Here is a 21,224-nt window from a genome sequence, read left to right on the forward strand (position 1 = left end):
GACCTGGAGACAAAAAAGGCTTGGGCTTTTAAACCTTCCCAATCTGTGTATCCCAATGATGTATCCTTCAGGCATTGTCCAATGGTAATTCTGGGTCTGAGGGCTTCTTTGTTTCTTATCGGATTCTCTTTCTCTGTTATTTAGGAGGTTTACAGCCTCTACTGACAGTTTCCTCTCCATCTCCTGGTATTGGTCTTCAATGCTCCTGTCACCAAGCAACCAGATTAAGAAAAGTTCACAACATGCAGCCGGGAATTCCAGCGAGCCTGGACACTCACGCGAAGTTTGGCTACTCATGCTAAAATAGGTTATACAAACAAAAGAATACAGCTAAAAGAATAGAATACAATTTAAAAGTTAGTTCGATTAAGCTTATTCAGCAACAGGAGGAGTAATGATGCAGCACCTCGTAGTACTCCTGCTTGCACTGGCTGTAATTTAACAGCAGGGGTGTGATCTTCTGGTCAAGCTCCATCCAGTCTGGGGGCTGAGCTGCTCCTTCATCCGCAGGTTCTGGAGCCAGGTGATGGCATCATCACAGTATCTGGCCGGTGCCTCCTCACCTTGGTCTGCCGGTGCTCATTGCCCTCCTAGTGTGTCAGACACACAGCCTGCAGCTCCTCCTCGCCCTGCATGGCCCACAGGTCCTGCTGGTACGAGCTGGCACCTCTACCTGGAACGCTTTGATGTCAGAGATGAGGGGCCAGGGATTCTGGAGCTCATCAAGGTCGGAACAGCCCAAGGAGTGGTGCTCGTGCAGCTGGGCAATGATGCGGCTGTGCCACTCCCCTCCAACCGGTCCTTCCCCACCCATGTTGCACAGGCTTTTGAACACCAGTGGGTCAAGCCACTTCCCACACCAGTAGCTTGAACTTGCTGGTGATCAGCTCTATGAGCTTCCTCCACGCCCGGCTGTCACCCAGCAACGGAAGGTGGCCTTGGTGCTGTCACAAAGTCAGGCCCCTCCATCATCCCCGCGCCGCACCCTGCCCCGCAGAGCCACCTCTGGGGCACAGGCTGCACACAGAGCCGGGACCGCGCTGCCAGCGCCAGCTCACAGGCTCGTGCCATGCTGTACAGCAAGGAACCGCAACTGCCACGTCATGTTTGGTCTCGAGACTTTCCCAGGTAGAGACATACCACAGAGAGCCTGTGGTTTGCTTTATTTTTTAAAGACACTTTAATTTTTGTCTCTTTCATTAGGATGGGGAAGGCCTCGGGACCAAGGCAGGTTCTGGATATGGCCTTGAGCCTTCATGGCTGCTGGTGGGGCAAACAACAGAGGTGGAAACAACTGCTGTTACATGCATAGCACCCTCATTTTAAGATAAGGGTGCATTCCTAGCTGAGAAGCCTCTTTTAAGATTTTTTTTTCATGTGGATTAAATGGACATTATTTTACGAGAAGCAACTCAATATTACAGCCTCTGGCAGGGTCAGCAATCTGGCCACCGCTGCAGTGTGCCAGAGCACACAGAGGTGCTGCGTGCTCCCAAGGGACTGTGTCAGTGCGTAGGGACCCTTGTGGTCCCAAATCCAGGCCCGGTGAGACAAAGCAGCCCTCCTGCCTGGGGTTTTCCCTGTCTCCACAGCAGCTGTTCCTCCTGCCACAGCTCAGCGTTCAGCCAGTTACTCATTAACTCTCTTTACAGCCCAAGCCAAACAGCGACAGCACATCCCGTGCTGCCCTGCACCTCTCCGGGGCGTGCAGAGCCCAGGGCTGCTCTGCGCTCACCCTGCCAGCTCCGGTGCAGACAGAGCTGCTGCCAAGGAACAGCGGGATCCTTCTCCATGTCCCCAGTGCCGTGGCCAAGCGCCCAGACCCAAGCAGGGGACACCCTGCTGCCCCTCCAGCTGCAGGTTTGGGGGATGGCCCAGACTCCAGGTGCAGCACCACGAGTTTGGTTGAGGAAGGGCAGCGCCTGGGAGCACTTGTGGTCCAGGACAGGTGTAGGATATGCACACACCTCCCAGCCTTTGCTGCCAGGGCCAGGAGCCAAAGGCAGCGAAGCAAACGCTGTGCAAGCAGCAGAGAGGTGGTGCTGCAGGCAGAGGGGAGGGCAGCGGCAGCTGGGCAGGAATGGGGCAAAGATCCTCGCCTGTGGAGCGAGTGCTGAGTCTTGCTGCCAGGAGACACAAGGCAAAATCCCATGCGTGCCGCACACCTGCAGTTTGGGTTACCCGAGGCTGGTGCAATACGGGCCGTGCTGTGACTCTGCGGGGCTGTGGGCAGGCTGGAACTGGGCCATGCTGATGTCTGGCAATAGCATCCAGCCAGGTCCCACCCCATCTGTGAGCTCCTCCACAGCTGACAGGCCCCGAGTTCATGGTGACAATGTTGGAGATGAGCTGGAAAGCCTGTGACAGCTGCTCCTTACCGTGTCAGTTCTGGAGCCGTGGGCAGGACACAGTGGGGAGAGACTTGGCGGCTCTTCCAGGGAATCGGTGGCCATTCCCCAGGAGAAGGAGGACTCTCCTCTTCACGCTTGCAGCCAGCTGGGAGAGCTGCAGCCGCACGTCCTTCTGCCAGTACGAGTAGAGCAGTGGGTTCAGGAGGGAATTGCACAGTCCCAGCAGCCAGAGCCAGCTCTCAGTGGCTCTGTAGGGCAAGCACTCCGAACAGACAGTCTGCACGATGCTGGCGATGAAGAACGGCAGCCAGGACAGCATGAAGCACCCGATGAGCACTGCGACGGTGCGCATGGCCTTCATGTCACTGGCGGTGCGGGACGGGGGGCAGCCCCCCCCCAGCCCTGCGTGCTCCACTTGTCGGATGTGCTGCACATGCACAGAGGCAATTTTCAGCATGTCGCAGTAGAGATAAAAGAAGAGAAAGAGCGCTGGGAAGAAGCCAACGCAGAAGATGGTGAGCACGTAGACAGGGTGGAAGACTTCGAAGAAGGAGCACTTCTTATGGCTGGAGATCTTCCGAAAGCACGGGGTGAGGACTGGGAGGAAGCCGATGATGCCAGCAACCAGCCAGAGCACCACCAAGCGCACCCCGACCCTCAGACCTGTCACCAGCTGGACATAGTGGAAAGGCTTCCTGACTGACAGGTGCCTGTCACACGCAACCAGAATCAGGGACAGGATAGAGGCAGCAGAAGAGGAGGTCACAAAAGCCATTCTCAGGGCGCAGAAGATCTGGGAAGGTTGAAAGGGCTGGGATAACTCATCCTTGGCCAGACCCACAACCGTGAAGCCAACCATGGCATCTGCAACAGCGAGATTAAGGACAAAATAAAGCCCTTTGGAGCCGCTCTTCAGGATGAGGCAAAGGAGAGCGATGGCCACCAGCGTGTTGGCAGCGATGATGAGCGAGGCCAGCACAGCGAGGATGGCTCCCAGGGCTAAGCTAGCCATGGCAGTCCCCTGCGGGGCACAGCCCAAGGTCGGCACGTCCCCAGCACGATTTTAGGGCATCCCTCACCTGGGGCTTCTCAGCGCGAACAGCTCAGCAGCGAGCGCAGCCCCTCGCTCTGCGGTGAAAGCCCTGGGCGGCGGCGTCTCTCCAGCCGGGAGCAGAGCTCTGCCAGAGGCACCGGAGCATTCACAGTACCTGCTGTGCCCACAGAGGTCCCTCCCCTCCAGCCACGTTTCCAGACAACCCTGGAGCAGGGGGTGAGCAACGAGCACCTGGGCAGGAAGCTGCCGCAGTGGAACACGGGGTGGTGGCCATGCCCCAGCCTTGGGAAGCTGAGAAAGACGCTGGCTTTGCCGTGGAACTGGGGTGCTGCGGGAGCTCCTGAAGCTGCTCTGGGAGGCTGCTGGGTCTGGGACCCTCCAAACTGCCCTGGGAAGCACCTTGTGTCCCAGAGACACGAGCTCTGGGCTGGCGAGTGCTGACGTAGCTGGAATAGTCCGTGATGGGGTTGGCTGGTGGATCTGGTTACAGCAGGATGCTGTGGCTGAGAGCTGTGCCGTAGATGAAACCCCCAGCTCTCTGTTTAGCTGGAATTACAGTTTCCAAGGACCCGAGCTGAGCCAGTGTCCTGCTTTGGCACAGACGCTAGTGACAGGGGACAAGCAAACAGAGTTCCAAATGCCCAGCCCCGCTGGCATGTGTAGGTGACACAGCTCGTGGGGCTCAACGGGGGTCACTGCCGGACCCAGGGCAGCCTCTTCCCGCAGGGACCAGAGGAACAACAGCCATAAAGGCAACCTGGTTGTAACAGGGACAGTACTGACAAGAGACGTCTGCTGAAATACAGATGGAGAAATGCCTGCCAGCCCAGGAGGCCAGCACATCCTTGGCACCCCAAGAATCAGTTTAGGTGGGCAATGAGCTCCGAACAGACTTTGTTCCAAACAGAGCTATTTAGTGGAAAATACCAACTAGAAATGTGGTTTATCAAAAATTATTCAGCGCTCTGACAACATTATAAACCACAGATCCAGATGCCGGTTAGGAGTTCAACTACTACCCAGCCAATTCAAACTCAAGGGATCCCAAAACTCTAGAATGACGACTCAAAATGCGCATCCTCCCACTCATAAGAAGTGAGGAGTCTCAAGGGTACCCAGATCGCTCACGGGTTTCACAAGGCATCTCAGTCCTTGAGGAACTTACCTTGGGCGGCCTCCCAGTCTGAGGAGGAGACTCTTCCAGCACAGACCCACTGCTCTGAGGACACCAACTCCATGGGTGTCTCCCACCCTACCCGAACCTGAGCTGTGGTGCGGAAACTTCTCTCAACCGAGGCGTCTCATTGTTGTCTGTCGACCACGGGATGTGTGTGCATGACCATGGGGGTCTGTTGGTCTGGAATTTTGTGATGGGGCAGGGAGGGTGCAGTGCGTCTGCCAGACGGGTGCAGGTAGGAGACCACAAAGCCTTTTGTTTCACGATTCTCCTCCACACCCCACCAGGGGCACGGAAGGGGTTTTGGGGTTTGCTCCCTGCTGGGGGTAAACTACGATGACACTGAAGGAAACCAAAAGAATGTAATGAACTGCAGTTAAAATATGTCCTAGTTTTGTTAAAAACAAGACCGACTCTCTTCTAGTGATTTTTCTTTCAGCTCAGTTCTTCTAGGTGGCTGTACTTTTCTGAGTTTTAACCTGCATATTTTTCCTAGGATGCTGATAAGAGATCAATGGAATGCTGAAGAATCTCATGTTTAGATTTATTACTATGGTAGCCAAGAAAGACTGGTAAGTTTTCCCCGTTCTGTTGTGAGAGGGGCGTGTTTGAGCAGGGGTGGATGGAACAGGTCACTAGAACTGACCAACAGAAGTATTCCACCCCATAATCATCATACCCCCTATATAAGAGGGTGATCACAGGGTCACGCTCTCTTCGCCCATGGCCGGCATCCAGAGAGGCCCCTGTCTGTCTGTCTGTGATCCACAGGACTCAGGCCCCGCATCCCGCACCCAGGTTCCAGTTTGCTGTGCAGTCCCGCCCGTGCCTTCCGCCAGCCCCGCGCCCCAGCTCTGCTGCTGAGTGACGCCAGCGCCACGTCCAGCACCCCAGACTGGGTTTGTATGTTTTGTATATATATTCTCTATTTATTAGTAGCATTAGTAAAACCCCTTAAAACTCTCCAACTTGAAGTCTAAGTCTTTCTTCCTTTCCCCTTATCTTTCTTACCATCTTTCCGATCTAAAGGAAGGGGTGGCAGGAGGTAAAGGGGATAACAGGGAGCGTCTGCCGCGGTTTATTGCCACCTTGCCTTAAACCATAAGAAAATACTTATCTCCAATAGACTTGTATTCACCCACCATGTATTTACTTCCCTTCAATCCACTGCTCCCTCTTTCTTGTAAATACAGTTTAACTGTGAAAAGGATCCTCCCAGCCTCCTGAGCTGCGGCCCTGCAGCGACATTGCTGTTCGAGGTGCGACTGAAGTCCAAGAGCTGGCAGGAGTCACCGTCACCGTGCCTGCAGCTGGTACAAGGCAGCGATGCCTTGGCAAAACCCCAGCAAACAATCCTCTTCTGTTTGTCCAGCCTGGACTGGGCTGCACATCCCCTGTGCAGTGTGCACAGAAGGAATCCCAGCACACCCAGGCAGGACACGCTGCTGTGTCACAATGGGCCATGACCCACACTAAAGCCACCCTACAAAGAGCAAAGAGGATAGGGACATAAGAGCAAGTTTTAATGTAGTGGGACATCCGAGTTCAGCTTTAAATCATATTACCTTCCTTTAAAAAGGATATAAGCATAAATAATAGAAACAATAAGATTAAGAGAATGAGGTTTAACAAAACTGGTATTTTCTGACATTAACAATTAAACTTTGTTTTAGAAACATTTCTATTGTAATGAATCCTAAAGATCACTTTTGTAAATATATATATTTGGGGGAAGAAAAGATTTATGTAGGATGCTGAAAAAAATAGCTTCTGTTCTCTCCAAGGGCAGACAAACCGTCTGCGCTGGAATATACCTGCAGTGAATCTGAACAAACACAAGCTCAGGCCATCCAGTCAATAAATAATTTAATGAGATTACGGTTCTGCAAGAAAACACGACAGCACCCCTTCCCAGCCTCCAGCCTCGCCCTGCGGGCACAGAAACGCACACGCACCGAACAACAAACCACAGCTGCACCAAAAGGCCACTGGAATGCACGGATCTTCACAGAAGATATCGCTTCAGGCCCAGACACTTGTACACCGGTAATACCCGCCTCTGCGTGAAACAACATGCAGCACCCACCAGCAGCCTCCCAGTTACACGTCGGCCAGATCATGCTCCAGGGACCATGCATTTTGGGAAGAGCCCAGACCCACGTGGACCAAAACATCAAGACATGGGGACGGTGAAATGAAGAGGAAGGCTGCAGCAAAGCGCTCTGCTGCAAGTCTGCAAGATGACTCTCGTGAAATGAAGCCAGCTGTCAGAATGGAAGTCGCTTCAACTGCTCGTATGTGATAAAAAACTGACAGGAATGTCAAGGAATGGGGCCAAATACATAAGGCAGCTGCACTGGGGCTCCTGACACAACCAGGCCGTGGCAGGTAGAGCATCAGCACAGTACGGCTGAAGACAAATGTGGGGAATCCCATCTTGCAGGCAGCACCAACCCACCTGCACGGGTGGAAGCGAGAGCTGTGAGATGAGCCACCACGGTAGGGGAGAGACTGACCACCAAGATGCTGAAGGGAGTGGAGCATCTCCCGTGTGAGGAAAGGCTGAGGGAGCTGGGGCTCTGGAGCTGGACAAGAGGACACTGAGGGGGGACTCATTCCTGGGGATCAATATGGAAAGGGGGAGTGTCAGGAGGATGGAGCCAGGCTCTTCTGGGTGACAACCAGTGACAGGACAAGGGGCAATGGGTGCAAACTGGAACACAGGAGGTTCCACTTAAACATGAGAAGAAACTTGTTCCCGGTGAGGGTGGCAGAGCCTGGCCCAGGCTGCCCAGGGAGGTTGTGGAGTCTCCTTCTGTGCAGACATTCCAACCTGCCTGGACACCTTCCTGTGTAACCTCATCTGGGTGTTCCTGCTCCATGGGGGGATTGCACTGGATGAGCTTTCCAGGGCCCTTCCAACCCCTGACACTCTGAGATTCTGTGACCCTGAAGCAAACCGGCCCAGGCTTGCCTAGACCACTGACAAACTGAGGTGGCTCTAACCCCAGACTGGGACTTCTTTAAAATAAATCCTGCACGCAGTTTCAGAGGGCAAGAAGGATCTTGCACAGCAACACAGAAGCACTGGTCCTGCAGAGCGGGTCAGCATCCATCTCAGAGCAGGAGAACATTCCCCAGGCTTCACCCACGGAGCAGGTGCTGATCTGGGAAGCACCTCCCGCAGCTCAGGCCAAGGGGAAAGTCTCTATCCAACACTCGAGAGCGCTCACTCTACAGGAAACCACCTGTGCCCTGCACTGGCCACCCAGAACTGGCACAAGCAGCAGCCACAACCAGTGGCATTTTCTGGCATTTGAATCAGCAGCCACCACGTGGCAGCTCATGTCTGTCCCCAAGCAGAGTCTGCTCTGTGCTGCTGCAGGGCAGGCAAAGGGGTGCCTATCAGTGTGGAGTTTTTTTCCCTTCACAGCTTGGTTTTCCCCGCCTGTCCATACCCACAGCATCGCAGCAGCACACTGAAGGATACAATGATGTTCCAGGGACCCAGCCGAAGCCAGTTGGGCCAGAAGCCTTTATAGAGTGCAAAGAAGCCCTCACTCTTCCATGTCTGGGAGGAGGGAAGAGACAGATCAATTATGAGAGGCACCAGGTCCATGTTCTGCCCATCTCCCTAATGCCACCCATGATATAATGGACCTTTACAGCTGCTGCAATAAGCAGACAGACCAGGGGATATGCAGTTATGGGAAGTCTCACAGCATATGAAGCTCATTAAACTGCATCACTGACAAAGTTTTGTCCCATAAGGTTGAGAGGATGTTCAAGCTGATGACGACCTCAGGAAGGTGACTCTAGGCCTTTCCCTGGTTTGTCCAACATACTCACTGATGAGCATGTTCTGTTGCTGTAGAATTTAACTGCTCCTACCAGTGGTGCTGGAATCCGACCAGTCTCCTAAAGACGGGGCTTTGCCCCCCTCTTATGTCCTTACCTTCACCAGGCCATCCAGAGTGCCCCTGTAGAGCTCCGTGCTGCCCACAATCGCCCGCTGGTTCATCATCCGTGTCCGCACCACGTCCACAGGGTTGGAGGCAATGGCCCCGGCCAGCCCACACGTAAAACTGGACCTACACGCACACCAGAACAGGAGAGAACAGCTCTGAACACAGCCACGCTGGCTCATGCAAGCCTCGACATATGCACGAGAGCATATCTTTCACTGGATTTTCTGACAGGCCTTTAGCAATAAACATTAGCTGCACCCAGAAAACACCGGGAGGCAGAAGCCATACACCTCAGGACCCTTGAGAGCTGGGGAAGGGCCACGCTCTGCTTTGTGTAATTAAGACCCCATCAGAGCCCACCGCTGGGCCCCACATGGGCAGGTCCAGCAAGGGTCTCCGGGCGCTGTCAAGGTGGCACAGACCTGGGGCAGCCTCGTGGAAGCGCGCATCCTTTTCACCAGAGCAAACATTTCTTCAGGGCAGGGAAGGAGGGAGGAAGAGCAAAGGCAGCAAGAGGGAGCATGCAGCTGCTACTCTCCTCCCTCCACGTCTGGTCTAGTGCTTGTCACCTTCAGCCCACAGCAGGCAAACCCAAGAGAAGCACTGCAGCACCTCCAGCTAAAGTGTCTGCCAGAAGAACAGGAAAATGTAGGTGAAAAAGGCTTTGGGAGGTTTCTAACCCACCCCCTGCTCAGAGCAGGCCGACTTCCAAACTTGGTCAGATTGCTCAGGGTCTTGTCAGCTTTGCAAAGCTCTGTTCACCTCACAAAGCCCTGACAGCAATGGCTGTGAGCTGGCAGCGTCTGCACACACGAGGAACTCAGACTGGAGCAGCAGTTTCAGCTGACTGCTACGGACAGTCACACAGCCACAACTCCTGCCCTGCTCACGCCAGGGCACAGACACAGAGCAACAGCATTTGGGGTCATCCACAAGCTGGAATCAAGCAGACGTTTCACGTCACCAAAGGATTTCTGCTGGGTTCTTTCTCCACCGAAGTCTCTCTGGGGATACTTGCTGGTCATTTTGAGCTGCTCCAGTTGACACTACAGATCCCTCAGAAGTACCAGCCTGCTCCCTGCAGCTCCAGAGCACTTGCTCTATGAACAAGTCTCAGTCCAAACACACCTCGCTCCTCTGCCTCACATCCCCTGCCAAGCCTGGGGAGCGCAGCAGCTGCAGCAAATACTCACACGAAGTGGGCAAAGATGGTGTCACCCATCAGGCCTGAGAGAATTAAGTGCTTCTTGGTGATGTCGTAGACCGGCAGTTCCACGCCGACCACGATGGCAGCTCTCTGAGCTGTCGGGAGAACACCCTGCGGAGCACAAACACCAGTCACAAGCGCAAACTGCCGCCTGGGGACACAGCTGGTGTGACATCTCCCCCCAGCTCCCTCTCAGGGGCTTTTTGCTGCCAATCTACCTTGCCCCATCCTGCAGCTGTAGCTCCCCAGGCAGACCAGCTCACTGCCTCTCACCTTTACTCCATAGCCAAGGAGGATTCCTCCACCTGTCAGCGTTACTCCAGGGAGATTAACCACACGCTGCTTCTCTCCTCCCAGCCAGTAGCGCACAGAAATCAGGCTATAACCCACTCATCTTCCCCCAGCAACTTCAATACCAGAGAAGATCCTGCGCCACAAGAGGAGCAGGTGTTTAAGGAGCCAGGTGTGGCTCCAGGTCTTCCTTGCTACATAACAGCAGAGAGCATCTGCCTTGTTTATGACTTAGGAGGTTTTCATGTATTAAAGGAGTTGCTGCTGGCAGGACATTAATTTGGGATCTGGCAAGACAGCTCCTGGAACAACTATGAGCTTAGGTAAGAGGAACCAGTTACCTTCTGTCTGAGAAATACCCCAGCAAACCCCACATAAGGGATCAGATAAAAATATATGCAAACATTTATTGGCAGCACCGCGGAGCTGGACCATTTCACAGAACTGTAACGCCACCCCAGTGACTCAGGGAGACATCACGGAAGACATCATGCCCTGTGGTCACCGGGATGGGGAGCGACCCTTCCGCATGGCTGAATTACGAGCCAGCCCATCAGGACGGCAGCTTTCTCACTACACAAAACCAAGCAACTCTAAGAAGTAAAAGTACTTTCCAGGTTTACGGTTCTTGCTGTCCCATCCTGCTGTGCTAATGCAGCACCTGACAGTCTCCTCCTGGGTTCTGGCCTAAGCCAGTCCTGACAGCTCGAACATCCCCACAAGATAAATGCCAGAACTGGGGGGACTGGTGAGCACAAACATCTTTGCCTCAGCATGAGGGAAGACTGGAGGGAGGAGGCGGTGGTTGTCCTATATCAGAGAGCAGCAAGACTGGCTTGATCACTGGGATCTGCCTCGAGTCTGATCTGTCTCTGCACCGTGTCCTGTCTGCAGCACACATCTGCAACATAGAGGGTTTCACTTCTTTTCTAGTCTCTCTTCCCCTCCTGTGTGTCCTTGTCTAGAAAGCAACAATAATCTCAAAGGAAATACTGTGTCACCCACCACTGGCAGCTGATTGACTCCTCCTCCCCTTCCCACACTGCAAAAGCTCTTTTTGTGAAAGGCTTCAGGGACCATAAAAGGGAGAGATCAGACTGTTGCCTGAAAAAACCCCTTGGGATTCTGTGCTTCCCAGGCCTGACCTGGGAGGCTGCTGGGTAACTGAGAGTGTGGAAGACTTGTAGTAGGAGGACAAAGTGAGGTTCTCTAACAAAAGCCAAAGAACCGCCGCTAAAATCCAAACGGTGAAGCCTGAGCACAGGTAACTCCCATCGGCCAAGCCCAAAGCCCTACACCACCAGTGTCCCCAAAAGGCACTGGTCCGTCCTACTCCTTGTATGCTCAGAGGGGAAGTTTCCAGGGGTCTAAGACGAAATAGGCAGAGACACCAGGTAATTTTGTCGCTTTGGAACTTCAGAAAGTTATTATCATTAGTGTCTCCCAGGTTACTTGGAAGAATTCCTCCTCCTCCACATGAGGAGGCGTGCTGCCGCCCACGTTCCACAGCTGGTACATCACCCCACTCACTGTGCTCAGTGCAGCTGAATCCAAGATGCACCAGGCTGAGCATCCTTCCCAAGGCAGAGCATGGAGAGGATCCAGCCCCCAGTGCTGGGCCATTCAAGGGACACACAGAATCATTTTGGTTGGCAAAGATCATCGAGTCCAACCATAACCCACCCCCGGCACTGCCCCATGTCCTGAGAACCTCATGTCTGCGTCTGTCCAACCCTCCAGGGATGGTGACTCCAGCACTGCCCTGGGCAGCCTGTTCCAATGCCCCACAGCCCTTTGGGGAAGAAATTGTTCCCCAGATCCAACCTCAACCTCCCCTGGAGCAACTTGAGGCCGTTTCCTCTGCTCCTGGCGCTTGCTCCTGGGGAGTAGAGCCCGACCCCCCTGGCTCCAAGCTCCTTTCAGGCAGTTCAGAGATCAGAAGGTCTCCCCTCAGCTCCTGTTCTCCAGCTGAACCCCCCAGGTCCCTCAGCCGCCCCCATCACACTTGTGCTCCAGCCCCTCACCAGCTCCGTTCCCTTCTCTCCACTCGCTCCAGCACCTGAAGGGCTCTGTTGGCATGAGGGGCCCAAAACTGCACCCAGGCTCCAAGGTTTGGCCTCAGCAGTGCCAGCACAGAGATGGTTGCTGCCCTATGAGGACACCAGCCTCAGTCCTATACACCAGGTGTGCCCAGCCCAGTGCTGACGCTGCCTTAGCACAGACCCCATCTCCACCACAGACGTGCTTCTGCTTGTCCAGTAACCTGAACCAGAACCTTTCTACCGCCCTTGGTCCACAGTTCTCTTCAAGAGCTGCACCTGAGTGTAGCAAATGAGTTGAGGAAGCTGTTAGTTCTGCTACTAGTGTGGGAGTCCCAGCAGCTGGTGCTCACCCTCCACAGGCCTCGGGTACCCTCCTGCTGGTAGATGTCGATGAAGCTGCCAATCATGCCACCCTGGAACAAACTGCCTTGAGCCTGCATTCGAATCTGCAAGAAACATGAGAGTCAGCGGGATGACACCCAGGAGGGCGGGGGTACCAACCAGCTCCCTGCACCTCCTGGTAGAAAGAACAACCAAACAACTCCAAGCAGCCACTGTCACCCACGTGTCCCCCCGCAAACCACGCAGCACATGATGCTGGTGGGGAAGGAGCAGGGTGGAATCACGGTGCAAAACCCAGCCGGGACAGAGAAGTGACAGGCAAGGCCCTCCTGCTCTGCCAGCTGCCCAAGAAGGTTGATCCACACAGGGAGATGTGCGGGGATGTTCTCCAGAGCTACCCTGACCCCAGTAACCGCACAGCAGGGCATGGAGGGGGCCAGGGGGCCTCTGGCCACTCCGTGTACCACGCAGGACTTTGTGGCAGCAGCAGCAAAGCACAGCAGAGTGAGCAAAGGAGGTCTGATGAATTGCTGGCTACCACCCTGCTCACCTTACCCACTTAAGGTAACAGCCCCTTGCCATAACTGATTTCATGATCTTTCAAAGCTGCAGTATTTAAAATCTGCATACCGCCCTGGGCTTCTGTTCCCATTCATAAAACACCCAAATTAGCAGGACCAATGTCAGCCGCGGGTCAGAGAGCCCCTCACTGCAGCTGGGAGAGCTGCACCTTCCCGGAACCAGCAGCTTGCACATGTCAAGCGCAGCCGGCCAGGAGTGGCCTCTGGCCAGGTGCACTTCTCACCTTCAGCACATCTGTTGGGTTGGCAATTGCAGAGGAGATCACCCCTGAAACCACTCCACAGATCACATTGATTAGCAACGTTTCATCTGCAATCAAGAAAAAAGAGTCAAATCCTAAAGATCCAAAGAGCAGGTGGGTGCAGAGATTGTACTGAACAAGCGAGAAGAGCAAGAGCAGCTCGGTTTGCAAATCACATGAAGTTGCACGAGCAGAGACTGGCCAGTAACCACCAGCTCATGGCAAATCTGTCCCACACCTGATGGAGACAGAACGCAGCAGTTGAAACACTCAGCAACACGCTCTCAGAGAGAAGCGGGTCGTACTGATGCGTATAGCTGATCAGACAAGGAGAGACCATGATACATGAAAATTTTGAACAATTATCAGTGTCCAGTGATGCATTTCTCATGATAGAGACAAGCCAAGACAGAGGGAGACCAAGAGGAACAACCCAACTCCTCTCAAGGCAACCTGACACCAATTTGTTTCAATCGGGAGCCCCAGCTGGCTGCGCTCAGAACATGCAGCCACCTTGAGAACAGAGAATAGGTGACCCAGGCAGAGAAAGTTAGATGCAATTAGTTCCACAGGCAGGGGGCGGAATAATCCAAGACTTCCAGGCCCAGTATTAGGGTGATGGTTACGTTGGGAAAAGGCACAGCCCTTTGCTGGTACTGACCACAGCACTTCCCCGAGGAGACCAGGCCACTGGCTGCCCCAGGCCTGTAGGGAGACAAACATTCAGAGAACAGTACTCACAGCTGGAAACGCTGCAACAGCGAGCGAGGAGAGACATGTGGGCCTGTGTACATGCACAGAACCAGGCACGGGAGAGGTGTTACAAGAACAGAGCGTGTCCTGGAAAGAAGCTCTAGTGCACTGTGCTTCCCAGTCCTCCCACTGGCCTGCTGACCGGCCCCAACCACCTTCCCAGGTCGGAACTGTGTTACAATATTCGCTTGTGTCACACCAGGGTTTAAAACTGCACATGGAGATCTCAGTGCTCCTTCTGTGAACACATACCAGGCTTCCAGTATGACCTCACTAATGGGGATCAATATGGAAAGGGGGAGTGTCAGGAGGATGGAGCCAGGCTCTTCTGGGTGACAACCAGCGACAGGACAAGGGGCAATGGGTGCAAACTGGAACACAGGAGGTTCCACTTAAATATTGGAAGAAACTTGTTTGGGGTGAGGGTGTCAGAGCCTGGCCCAGGCTGCCCAGGGAGGTTGTGGAGTCTCCTCCTCTGCAGACATTCCAACCCACCTGGACACCTTCCTGTGTAACCTCATCTGGGTGTTCCTGCTCCATGGGGGGATTGCACTGGATGAGCTTTCCAGGTCCCTTCAACCCCTGACATTCTGGGATTCTGTGATCCAGTCCCTACACAGCAGCCGCAGAGGCCTCGGTCACAAGGTGCGCAGGTCAGGGCATGTGCAGTGTCCCATCTCTGCAGCTGGAGCCAAAGCTAAAGGGCTGGACAGCACAATTACTATCCAAATGTGTTGTGTTCAGGCACGAAGACTCAAAGGCCCCCAGAAGGACTCGCTACAGGAGCTTTCGATCCACGCCCACATCTGACAGAGTGATGGGATGTGATATCTTCCCTGAGACTAATCAGAAAGGAGAGATGAGCCAAGGCCAGCTATACTGGTTTTTTGGTTCTGACGTTGCAAAGAGAACTAAAGGCTGGGGAAAGGACAGACCTGGGGACTAATCTATCTGTACTGAATCTATCCTTGCTATTACCATACAAACAAAACCATAGTGCGAAATAACAAGACCTCCGCTTCTGTGGGAATCTATAACTGGGAAGGATAAAGAAAGGTGTGAGCAAAACCACACAGCAGAGAGCACGAGGTTTCACGCTGAACCGCTGGCAAGAGGAGAGGTGCCTGTGCTGACATGTTTCCTGGCACTGACCTTCCATCCGATCTACAAACAGCCGCTTCAAACTCTGATAAATGCCGATCTTTATGGTGCCGTACGATGCCTGTCTCAGCAACGCTGGGGCGATCCTGAGCGGAGAAACAAATGAGACAGCTGAACCTAGCCAGCGTGGTGGGCCCATCGCAGACCCAACCAGCCCCCAAACCCTGCAGGGCTGAGCTCAGGCTGGGCACCAAGGAAAACACCCTTCTGCTCCCAAAGCCCAGCTCTGCCAGGCACCCAGGAAAACAGTGAGGGAGCTGGGGCTCTGGAGCTGGACAAGAGGACACTGAGGGGGGACTCATTCATGGGGATCAGTATGGAAAGGGGGAGTGTCAGGAGGATGGAGCCAGGCTCTTCTGGGTGACAACCAGTGATAGGACAAGGGGCAATGGGTGCAAACTGGAACACAGGAGGTTCCACTTAAATATTGGAAGAAACTTGTTGGGGGTGAGGGTGGCAGAGCCTGGCCCAGGCTGCCCAGGGAGGTTGTGGAGTCTCCTTCTGTGCAGACATTCCAACCCGCCTGGACACCTTCCTGTGTAACCTCATCTGGGTGTTCCTGCTCCATGGGGGGATTGCACTGGATGAGCTTTCCAGGGCCCTTCCAACCCCTGACACTCTGGGATTCTGTGAACACCCTCGGGTGCCCGAGCAGCCCCTGGGTCCCCCCCGCGCCCCCTCCGCGGTGACCGGCTGCCTGGCACCGCCGCAGCCCTCGCCCTTCCCTCGCTCCCCGCCCCGGGCAGCTCCCGGCTGCACGGCAGCAGCGCCGCCCGGCCCCGCGGCGCTCAGGGCCGGATCCCGGGGTGGCAGCGGCCGGGAAACGGAGCCCGCGGGACTCACCCCGAGTAGAGCGCCCGGCCGCCCTCCTCCCGGCAGATGCGGAACAGCGCGTGGAACATGCCGCGGTACCGGACCTCGCGGAACCGCGCGTCGGCGCTCTGGCCCTGCACCTGCAGCCGCGTCTTGGTGAGGTCCACGGGGAACGTGCCTGCGGGGAGAGCGGCCGGTCAGCGCCCCGCCGGGCCCGCCCAGCCCGCCCCGGCCCCTGCCGCCTCACCGAACTCGGCCACCATGGAGGCGAGCCCGCCGTACACGAACGGCTTCCAGTTGAGCGCGGACATGGCATGGCGGGGCGGGCCGGCCGGAACCGGAAGCGCTAAGGGCACGGGGAAGGGGAGGGAGGGGGACGCCCCCTGCTGGCCCCGCCACAACCGCGCCCGTCACCGACACGCCCGGACCCCGCCCGGCCCCCAGCGCCACGACAGCCCACCCGGCGCCTCCCGCTCCCGGCCCGGCCGCTCCGGGGGTAAAACCCCCTCCCGCGGGCACGGAGCCGCCTGCCTGAAACCAACACCGGGCCTGGCGCAGTCACCGAGTGTCAGGGGTTGAAGGGCCCTGGAAAGCTCATCCAGTGCAATCCCCCCATGGAGCAGGAACACCCAGATGAGGTTACACAGGAAGGTGTCCAGGCGGGTTGGAATGTCTGCACAGAAGGAGACTCCACAACCTCCCTGGGCAGCCTGGGCCAGGCTCTGCCACCCTCACCCCGAACAAGTTTCTTCTCAAATTTAAGTGGAACCTTCAAACCCTCTTCTTAAGCTGACACATCGAACACCTTACAAATAGAGAAACCTTCTCCATGGGGTCTGTCTCATTGTGTCTATTTGGATGAAATTTTGCTCAGGCCTTGAGAACAAGTTGGCCAAAGAAACGTGTGAGACGCTGCAAGGGTGAGAAACTCACCAATCAACTCAAAACGTGACTGCAGGTTGGTACCAGTAGTTTTATAGCTACTTCAAGGACATCCTGGGCATGTGTGGAAACTTTGCCAAGGCTGGTCAGCAGAATGGTGTCTTGAGCTGACTCAGCACCCGGTACAGACAATGGGAGTGAGGGGCTTCCATCCCCAAACCCCCACCAGAGAAATAACAAGCACAGAAATAACAACAGGACACAGCATAATTACAGAGCACCCTTGACTGTGATGTTATGAATATGCATTAGACAGGTTTGTATTAGATAAGAAGTTACTTTTTACTACTTTACTTACTTCCTCTGCTTTTACTACTTTACTTTTTGTTACTTTATACATCTAAATATCCTCCGGCATTCCTTTTGGGTATGCTAGTTCAATCCAGCATCCAAACTTGCACAACTCTAATAAAACTAGCTCATCTCTGGGTGCAAATTGGCATTTTTTGTGCTCTAGGTGACTTTCAGCTTTAGCAACACCACCAGGAGTTATTACTTCTTGTAGCAACCAGATCTGGCTAAAAACCTGCCCTCCCTCCATGGCTGTTCCGCATCCATCGCCTGGGGGCTGCAGGTCACTGTGTGAAAGAACCACACGCCATCCCCCGCCACCGGAGACAGAAACACTGCTCCCAGGGCTGGGCTCTGGTTAACAGGAACCTTTTATTAACAAAACAAACCACAGAAAAATCGCCCTGACACAGCAGCGCATCTCTCGGGATCCATCCCAGGAGCCCTCAGGTGGGCTCAGGATCCCAATTGGGTGCATGAGGCCAGTCAGACACCCCGGGGCCTCTCCCTGCAGTGACACCCCCAGCAGGACCGGGGGAACTGGGCCGCTCTGGGAAGGACCATCCTGCTGCTCCCAGTGACCACCTTCACACCGCAGCATCCCAGCAAGTGTAACGCTGCAAGAAGCGCTGAAGGAGGCAACAAAACTCATGTCCCAGTGCACAGCACAGGCATTGAGGACATCCCTACATCCCTGCCCGAGGGTGGGCTGACAAACCCAGTGGGAGTTGGTGGAGGCAGAGGGTCCAGGGGCAGTGCCCCACCAGAGAGGCTCCAGGAGGTTTTGGGGCAGGCTCAGGGCCTCTCTCAGCCCCCAGAGTGCTCGCCCCAGGGCTCAGCAGCGGCTAGAGGCTCTGGCAGAGCCCCGCTCCCCGTGCCTGGGATGGGGCTCCCCAGAACTGCGCTCCCGGGATCTGCCTCCCTCGGGACACTCCTCTCGCCGGCTGTCGTGCCTGTCACCTCTCCTGCCAGCCTCCTCTCTCTTCTCCCTCTCGTCCCACGAACTGCTTTGTCCCCTCTGGTTCTGGCAGCTCTTTTCCCCTTTTCCCTCCGATGGCCTTTGGTGCCTCCGCTCCTCCTCGTCCCGCGGCATCCTGCTCCCAGCCTTCCTCTCGGAGCCACTCCGGCACTGCTGGCTCCCGCTGGCGTAGCGCTCGTAGGCCGGGTCTTCCTTCTCCTTCTTAATCTTGATCCTGGGCTGCACATCCTCTGCGGACGCCACCCTCTTCAGAGCCTGGGAGCTCTGCTTGTGCCGCTCCTGTCTGCTCTTCTCCTTATCTGAAATACAAGGTTCATCTTCCCTGACGGACAGTCCCAGATCGCGTTGACTCCCCAGGCTGTGCCCAGCGCCGCAGCGTTTTTCCAGCTCCCCTCCCATTTCATGTTTTCTCCCTTTCCCTCCACAGAGAGATCCTATCCCACTTCCAACCCCAACACTTTTCTCCTCCAGCTTGAGCCATCCTGCTTCCTTCTTTAACACTCACCACATCGCATTCTTCCCAACAAGGCTGCCCTCGGGCACTTCAACACAGCTGGAACACAGAGCACCTTCCATTCATTCTATCAGTAACATCCATGCAATAAGAACATCGTGATCCACTCTGTGAAAATTCTCTTCTCCAGACCCAAAGAACCTTTTCCCCTCTTTGCTCTCCTTTTTGCCTCTCTCATTTTTGCGCATCTCTCCAGCACTCCGGAGCAACGACGCCTTGTCCCCAGCCTTGGTTTTGTTGCCTCTTTTCCGCCAACCCTCCTCTGTAGCTGCCCCAAATTGCTGCTGCTAACACCCGTCTGCCGCCAGCAGAGCCTGGCTGTGGCAGGTAAGGTTTCTCTGCACGCCGTGCAGCTCAGAGCCCATTTCAGAACAACGGACGCCCCCACCCCACGGTCACCACACCTAACCAGCTAGGGTGCTGTTAGCAAGCAGCTCCTGCAGCAAGTCACTGCTTCTAGCACCCCACTGCCTCTGACAAGGGTAACTTTTCAAGATTGCTGCTACACAGATGCAAAATGAAATGTAATGGCTTCTTAAAAATCCACCAGGACAGCTGCACAGGCTGGGCCTTTACGTGGCACGTTCATTCAGTTTGGATGTACTCTTCATCTTTTTCTTCTGAAAGACGCAGAGCAACAAATCTTGCTGCATTCACTTAGAACTGGAGGTATTCAGGCACTCGAATGGTTTAACTGATGCTACATTTCTAGGTTCACTTTCATAGAATCAGAGAAAAGCTGGGGTTGGAAGGGACCTTTAAAGGTTGTCTACTCCAGCCCCCCTACTTCCCTTGGCTTCAGTTTCCAGCCACAGAATCTCATCTAGATCTGCTGGGTTTATGTTCTATTCAGCTGTCTTGGGTAGGCCACATAACGGTCATTCCATACATCTACAGCACTCTAGTTCTACAGCAGCAGCCAGATTTTCAGATTAAGTGGTGCTTTTCCTAAGCTTTCCCTCTCCCCGTCTGCTACAGTAACTCTGCAGCCTGGCAGACTTTTTTTCCAGGAAAAGTGCTCTTATCATCTGCAAGATACAGCTCTTCAGAGACTTTGAGAGGACATTCACAGAAAAGGGTTAAATAAAGGCACTGTGATACCCTTTGGGGAATCACAGTAAAGCCTGGACATCGGGGCTTGTGGCTCTTTTTAAGAGCACACCCATCCTTGGTGTTCCCCTGAGCAAAGGGCCCCTGCAAGGCTGAAGGCTCTGTGCAGAACACACCTCACCTTTTTGCTTTCTCACAGGTACTTCGTCATCTTCTGACAGGGAATCGGATGACGTGTGAGGTGGCGTTTTAACTCCACAACCCTTCGCATGGAGGGCTTTTGTGACGTCATCTAAGTCGTCGGAATCTTTGGGGGGCCGATAGTTTGCCACATGGTCCACGCGAATTGTCCTTCCCTTGATCTACGAGAGTAGTTGTGATGTTAGCGAAGGCACAGACCAGCACCACTGCGGGTCACCGTCACTGGTGCTGTTTGAGCTCTGGTTTTACAGAATCCCAGAATGTCAGGGGCTGGAAGGGCCCTGGAAAGCTCATCCAGTGCAATCCCCCCATGGAGCAGGAACACCCACATGAGGTTACACGGGAAGGTGTCCAGGCAGGTTGGAATGTCTGCAGAGAAGGAGACTCCACAACCTCCCTGGGCAGCCTGGGCCAGGCTCTGCCACCCTCACCATGAACAAGTTTCTTCTCAAATTTAAGTGGAACCTCCTGTGTTCCAGTTTATACCCATTGGTTTGTCACACAGCAGCACCTTGGGAGCCACGGCTGGCAGGCAGGACCGTGCCCCGGCTGCTTCACTCACCTTGATCCCATTGAAGTTGTCGACAGCAAGAATGGTGCTCCTCTGGTCCTCATAGCACAGAAAGCAAAAGCCTTTGGACTTCCCGGTCTTCTTGTCCCGCACCAGGTTAATGTTGACGACCTCCCCGTACCTGCAACACACTGTTAGAAGCCCGGGCGGTGGCAGGGGGCACAGCGGGCCGGGGCTGAGACACTTACTGCGAGAACACGCAGATGACATCGCCCTCCGTTAGCTCGTAGTGCAGCCCACCTGCGGGGACAGCGAGAGAGGGAGAGATGGGATGGGAGCACCGGCAAGGCGGGCCCGGGCCCCTGCTCCCCTCCCTTCCCCGCCTGGCCCGGTCCGGTCCGGCCCGGTCCCGCTCCCCGCCCGTACCGACAAAGATCCAGGCGCTGTCCTTGTACTCCGCGTGCCACGACACCGCCTCCTGCACGCCCAGCTCCGCCTCCCGCGCGTTCAGCTCGTTGATCAGCTTCACCTTCGTCAGGGGGCTGGGGGCGAGGGCACCGTCAGCACCGGGACCGACCAAACCCCCCCGCCTCGACTCCCGCTTCGCCCCCCTCACCTACTTCATGGCGGCGGCGCACACTGCGCATGCGCGACTACCGCGCCTGCGCGCTGGGCTCCGCCGCCTTCTGCCCGAGCCGAGCGTTGCCGAAACGGGCCGAGCGGAGCCGAGCTGTGCCGAGCGCGGCCGAGGGGA

At 55.2% G+C, this 21,224-nt stretch overlaps 3 protein-coding genes across 6 annotated transcripts; all 3 read right to left on the bottom strand.

Annotated features, from left to right (window-relative positions):
• Positions 1-2,322: 2,322 nt before the first annotated feature.
• GPR119 (G protein-coupled receptor 119) lies at positions 2,323-3,363 on the bottom strand (the record flags this gene model as incomplete). The annotated part of the gene is made up of 1 exon (XM_080352879.1): positions 2,323-3,363. One exon carries the CDS (start codon positions 3,361-3,363, stop codon positions 2,383-2,385), a length of 981 nt encoding a protein of 326 aa, XP_080209005.1. The 3' UTR covers positions 2,323-2,382.
• Positions 3,364-6,431: 3,068 nt separating this feature from the next.
• On the bottom strand, positions 6,432-17,251 carry SLC25A14 (solute carrier family 25 member 14). Of its 4 annotated transcripts, none has more exons than XM_080352530.1 (9): positions 16,916-17,251; positions 16,013-16,160; positions 15,161-15,255; positions 13,238-13,323; positions 12,441-12,536; positions 9,744-9,868; positions 8,538-8,673; positions 8,073-8,153; positions 6,432-6,891 (listed from the first exon to the last, which is right to left on the bottom strand). In XM_080352530.1, exons 2-9 carry the CDS (start codon positions 16,069-16,071, stop codon positions 6,850-6,852), a joined length of 720 nt encoding a protein of 239 aa, XP_080208656.1. In that variant the 5' UTR covers positions 16,072-16,160; positions 16,916-17,251; the 3' UTR covers positions 6,432-6,849. The 4 variants fall into 4 exon arrangements, with proteins under 4 accessions (XP_080208656.1, XP_080208655.1, XP_080208657.1 ...); XM_080352529.1 differs by lacking the exon at positions 16,916-17,251 and adding an exon at positions 16,230-16,425; XM_080352531.1 differs by lacking the exons at positions 6,432-6,891; positions 8,073-8,153; positions 8,538-8,673; positions 16,916-17,251 and adding exons at positions 8,976-9,177; positions 16,230-16,425.
• Positions 17,252-17,559: 308 nt separating this feature from the next.
• RBMX2 (RNA binding motif protein X-linked 2) lies at positions 17,560-21,080 on the bottom strand (the record flags this gene model as incomplete). The annotated part of the gene is made up of 5 exons (XM_080352742.1): positions 17,560-18,493; positions 19,940-20,120; positions 20,522-20,651; positions 20,719-20,770; positions 20,897-21,080. Coding segments are annotated over 5 exons (990 nt in total), but the record flags the coding sequence as incomplete, so codon positions are not given.
• Between the last annotated feature and the right edge of the window lie 144 nt (positions 21,081-21,224).

Source organism: Nesoenas mayeri (genome assembly GCF_963082525.1).
Source record: "Nesoenas mayeri genome assembly, chromosome: 13".
NCBI lineage: Eukaryota > Metazoa > Chordata > Aves > Columbiformes > Columbidae > Nesoenas > Nesoenas mayeri.

What these genes read in the sequence shown, in the direction of transcription:
- SLC25A14 (XM_080352529.1), bottom strand. Translation starts at nt 16,293, where the DNA reads ATGTCCGCGCTCAACTGGAAGCCGTTCGTGTACGGCGGGCTCGCCTCC. An exon ending in CTCCATGGTGGCCGAGTTCG is followed by an intron (nt 16,161 to 16,229) that starts GTGAGGCGGCAG and finishes CTCTCCCCGCAG; the next exon opens with GCACGTTCCCCGTGGACCTC. An exon ending in ACCATCTTTGCCCACTTCGT is followed by an intron (nt 8,674 to 9,743) that starts GTGAGTATTTGC and finishes GTGTGCGTGTAG; the next exon opens with GTCCAGTTTTACGTGTGGGC.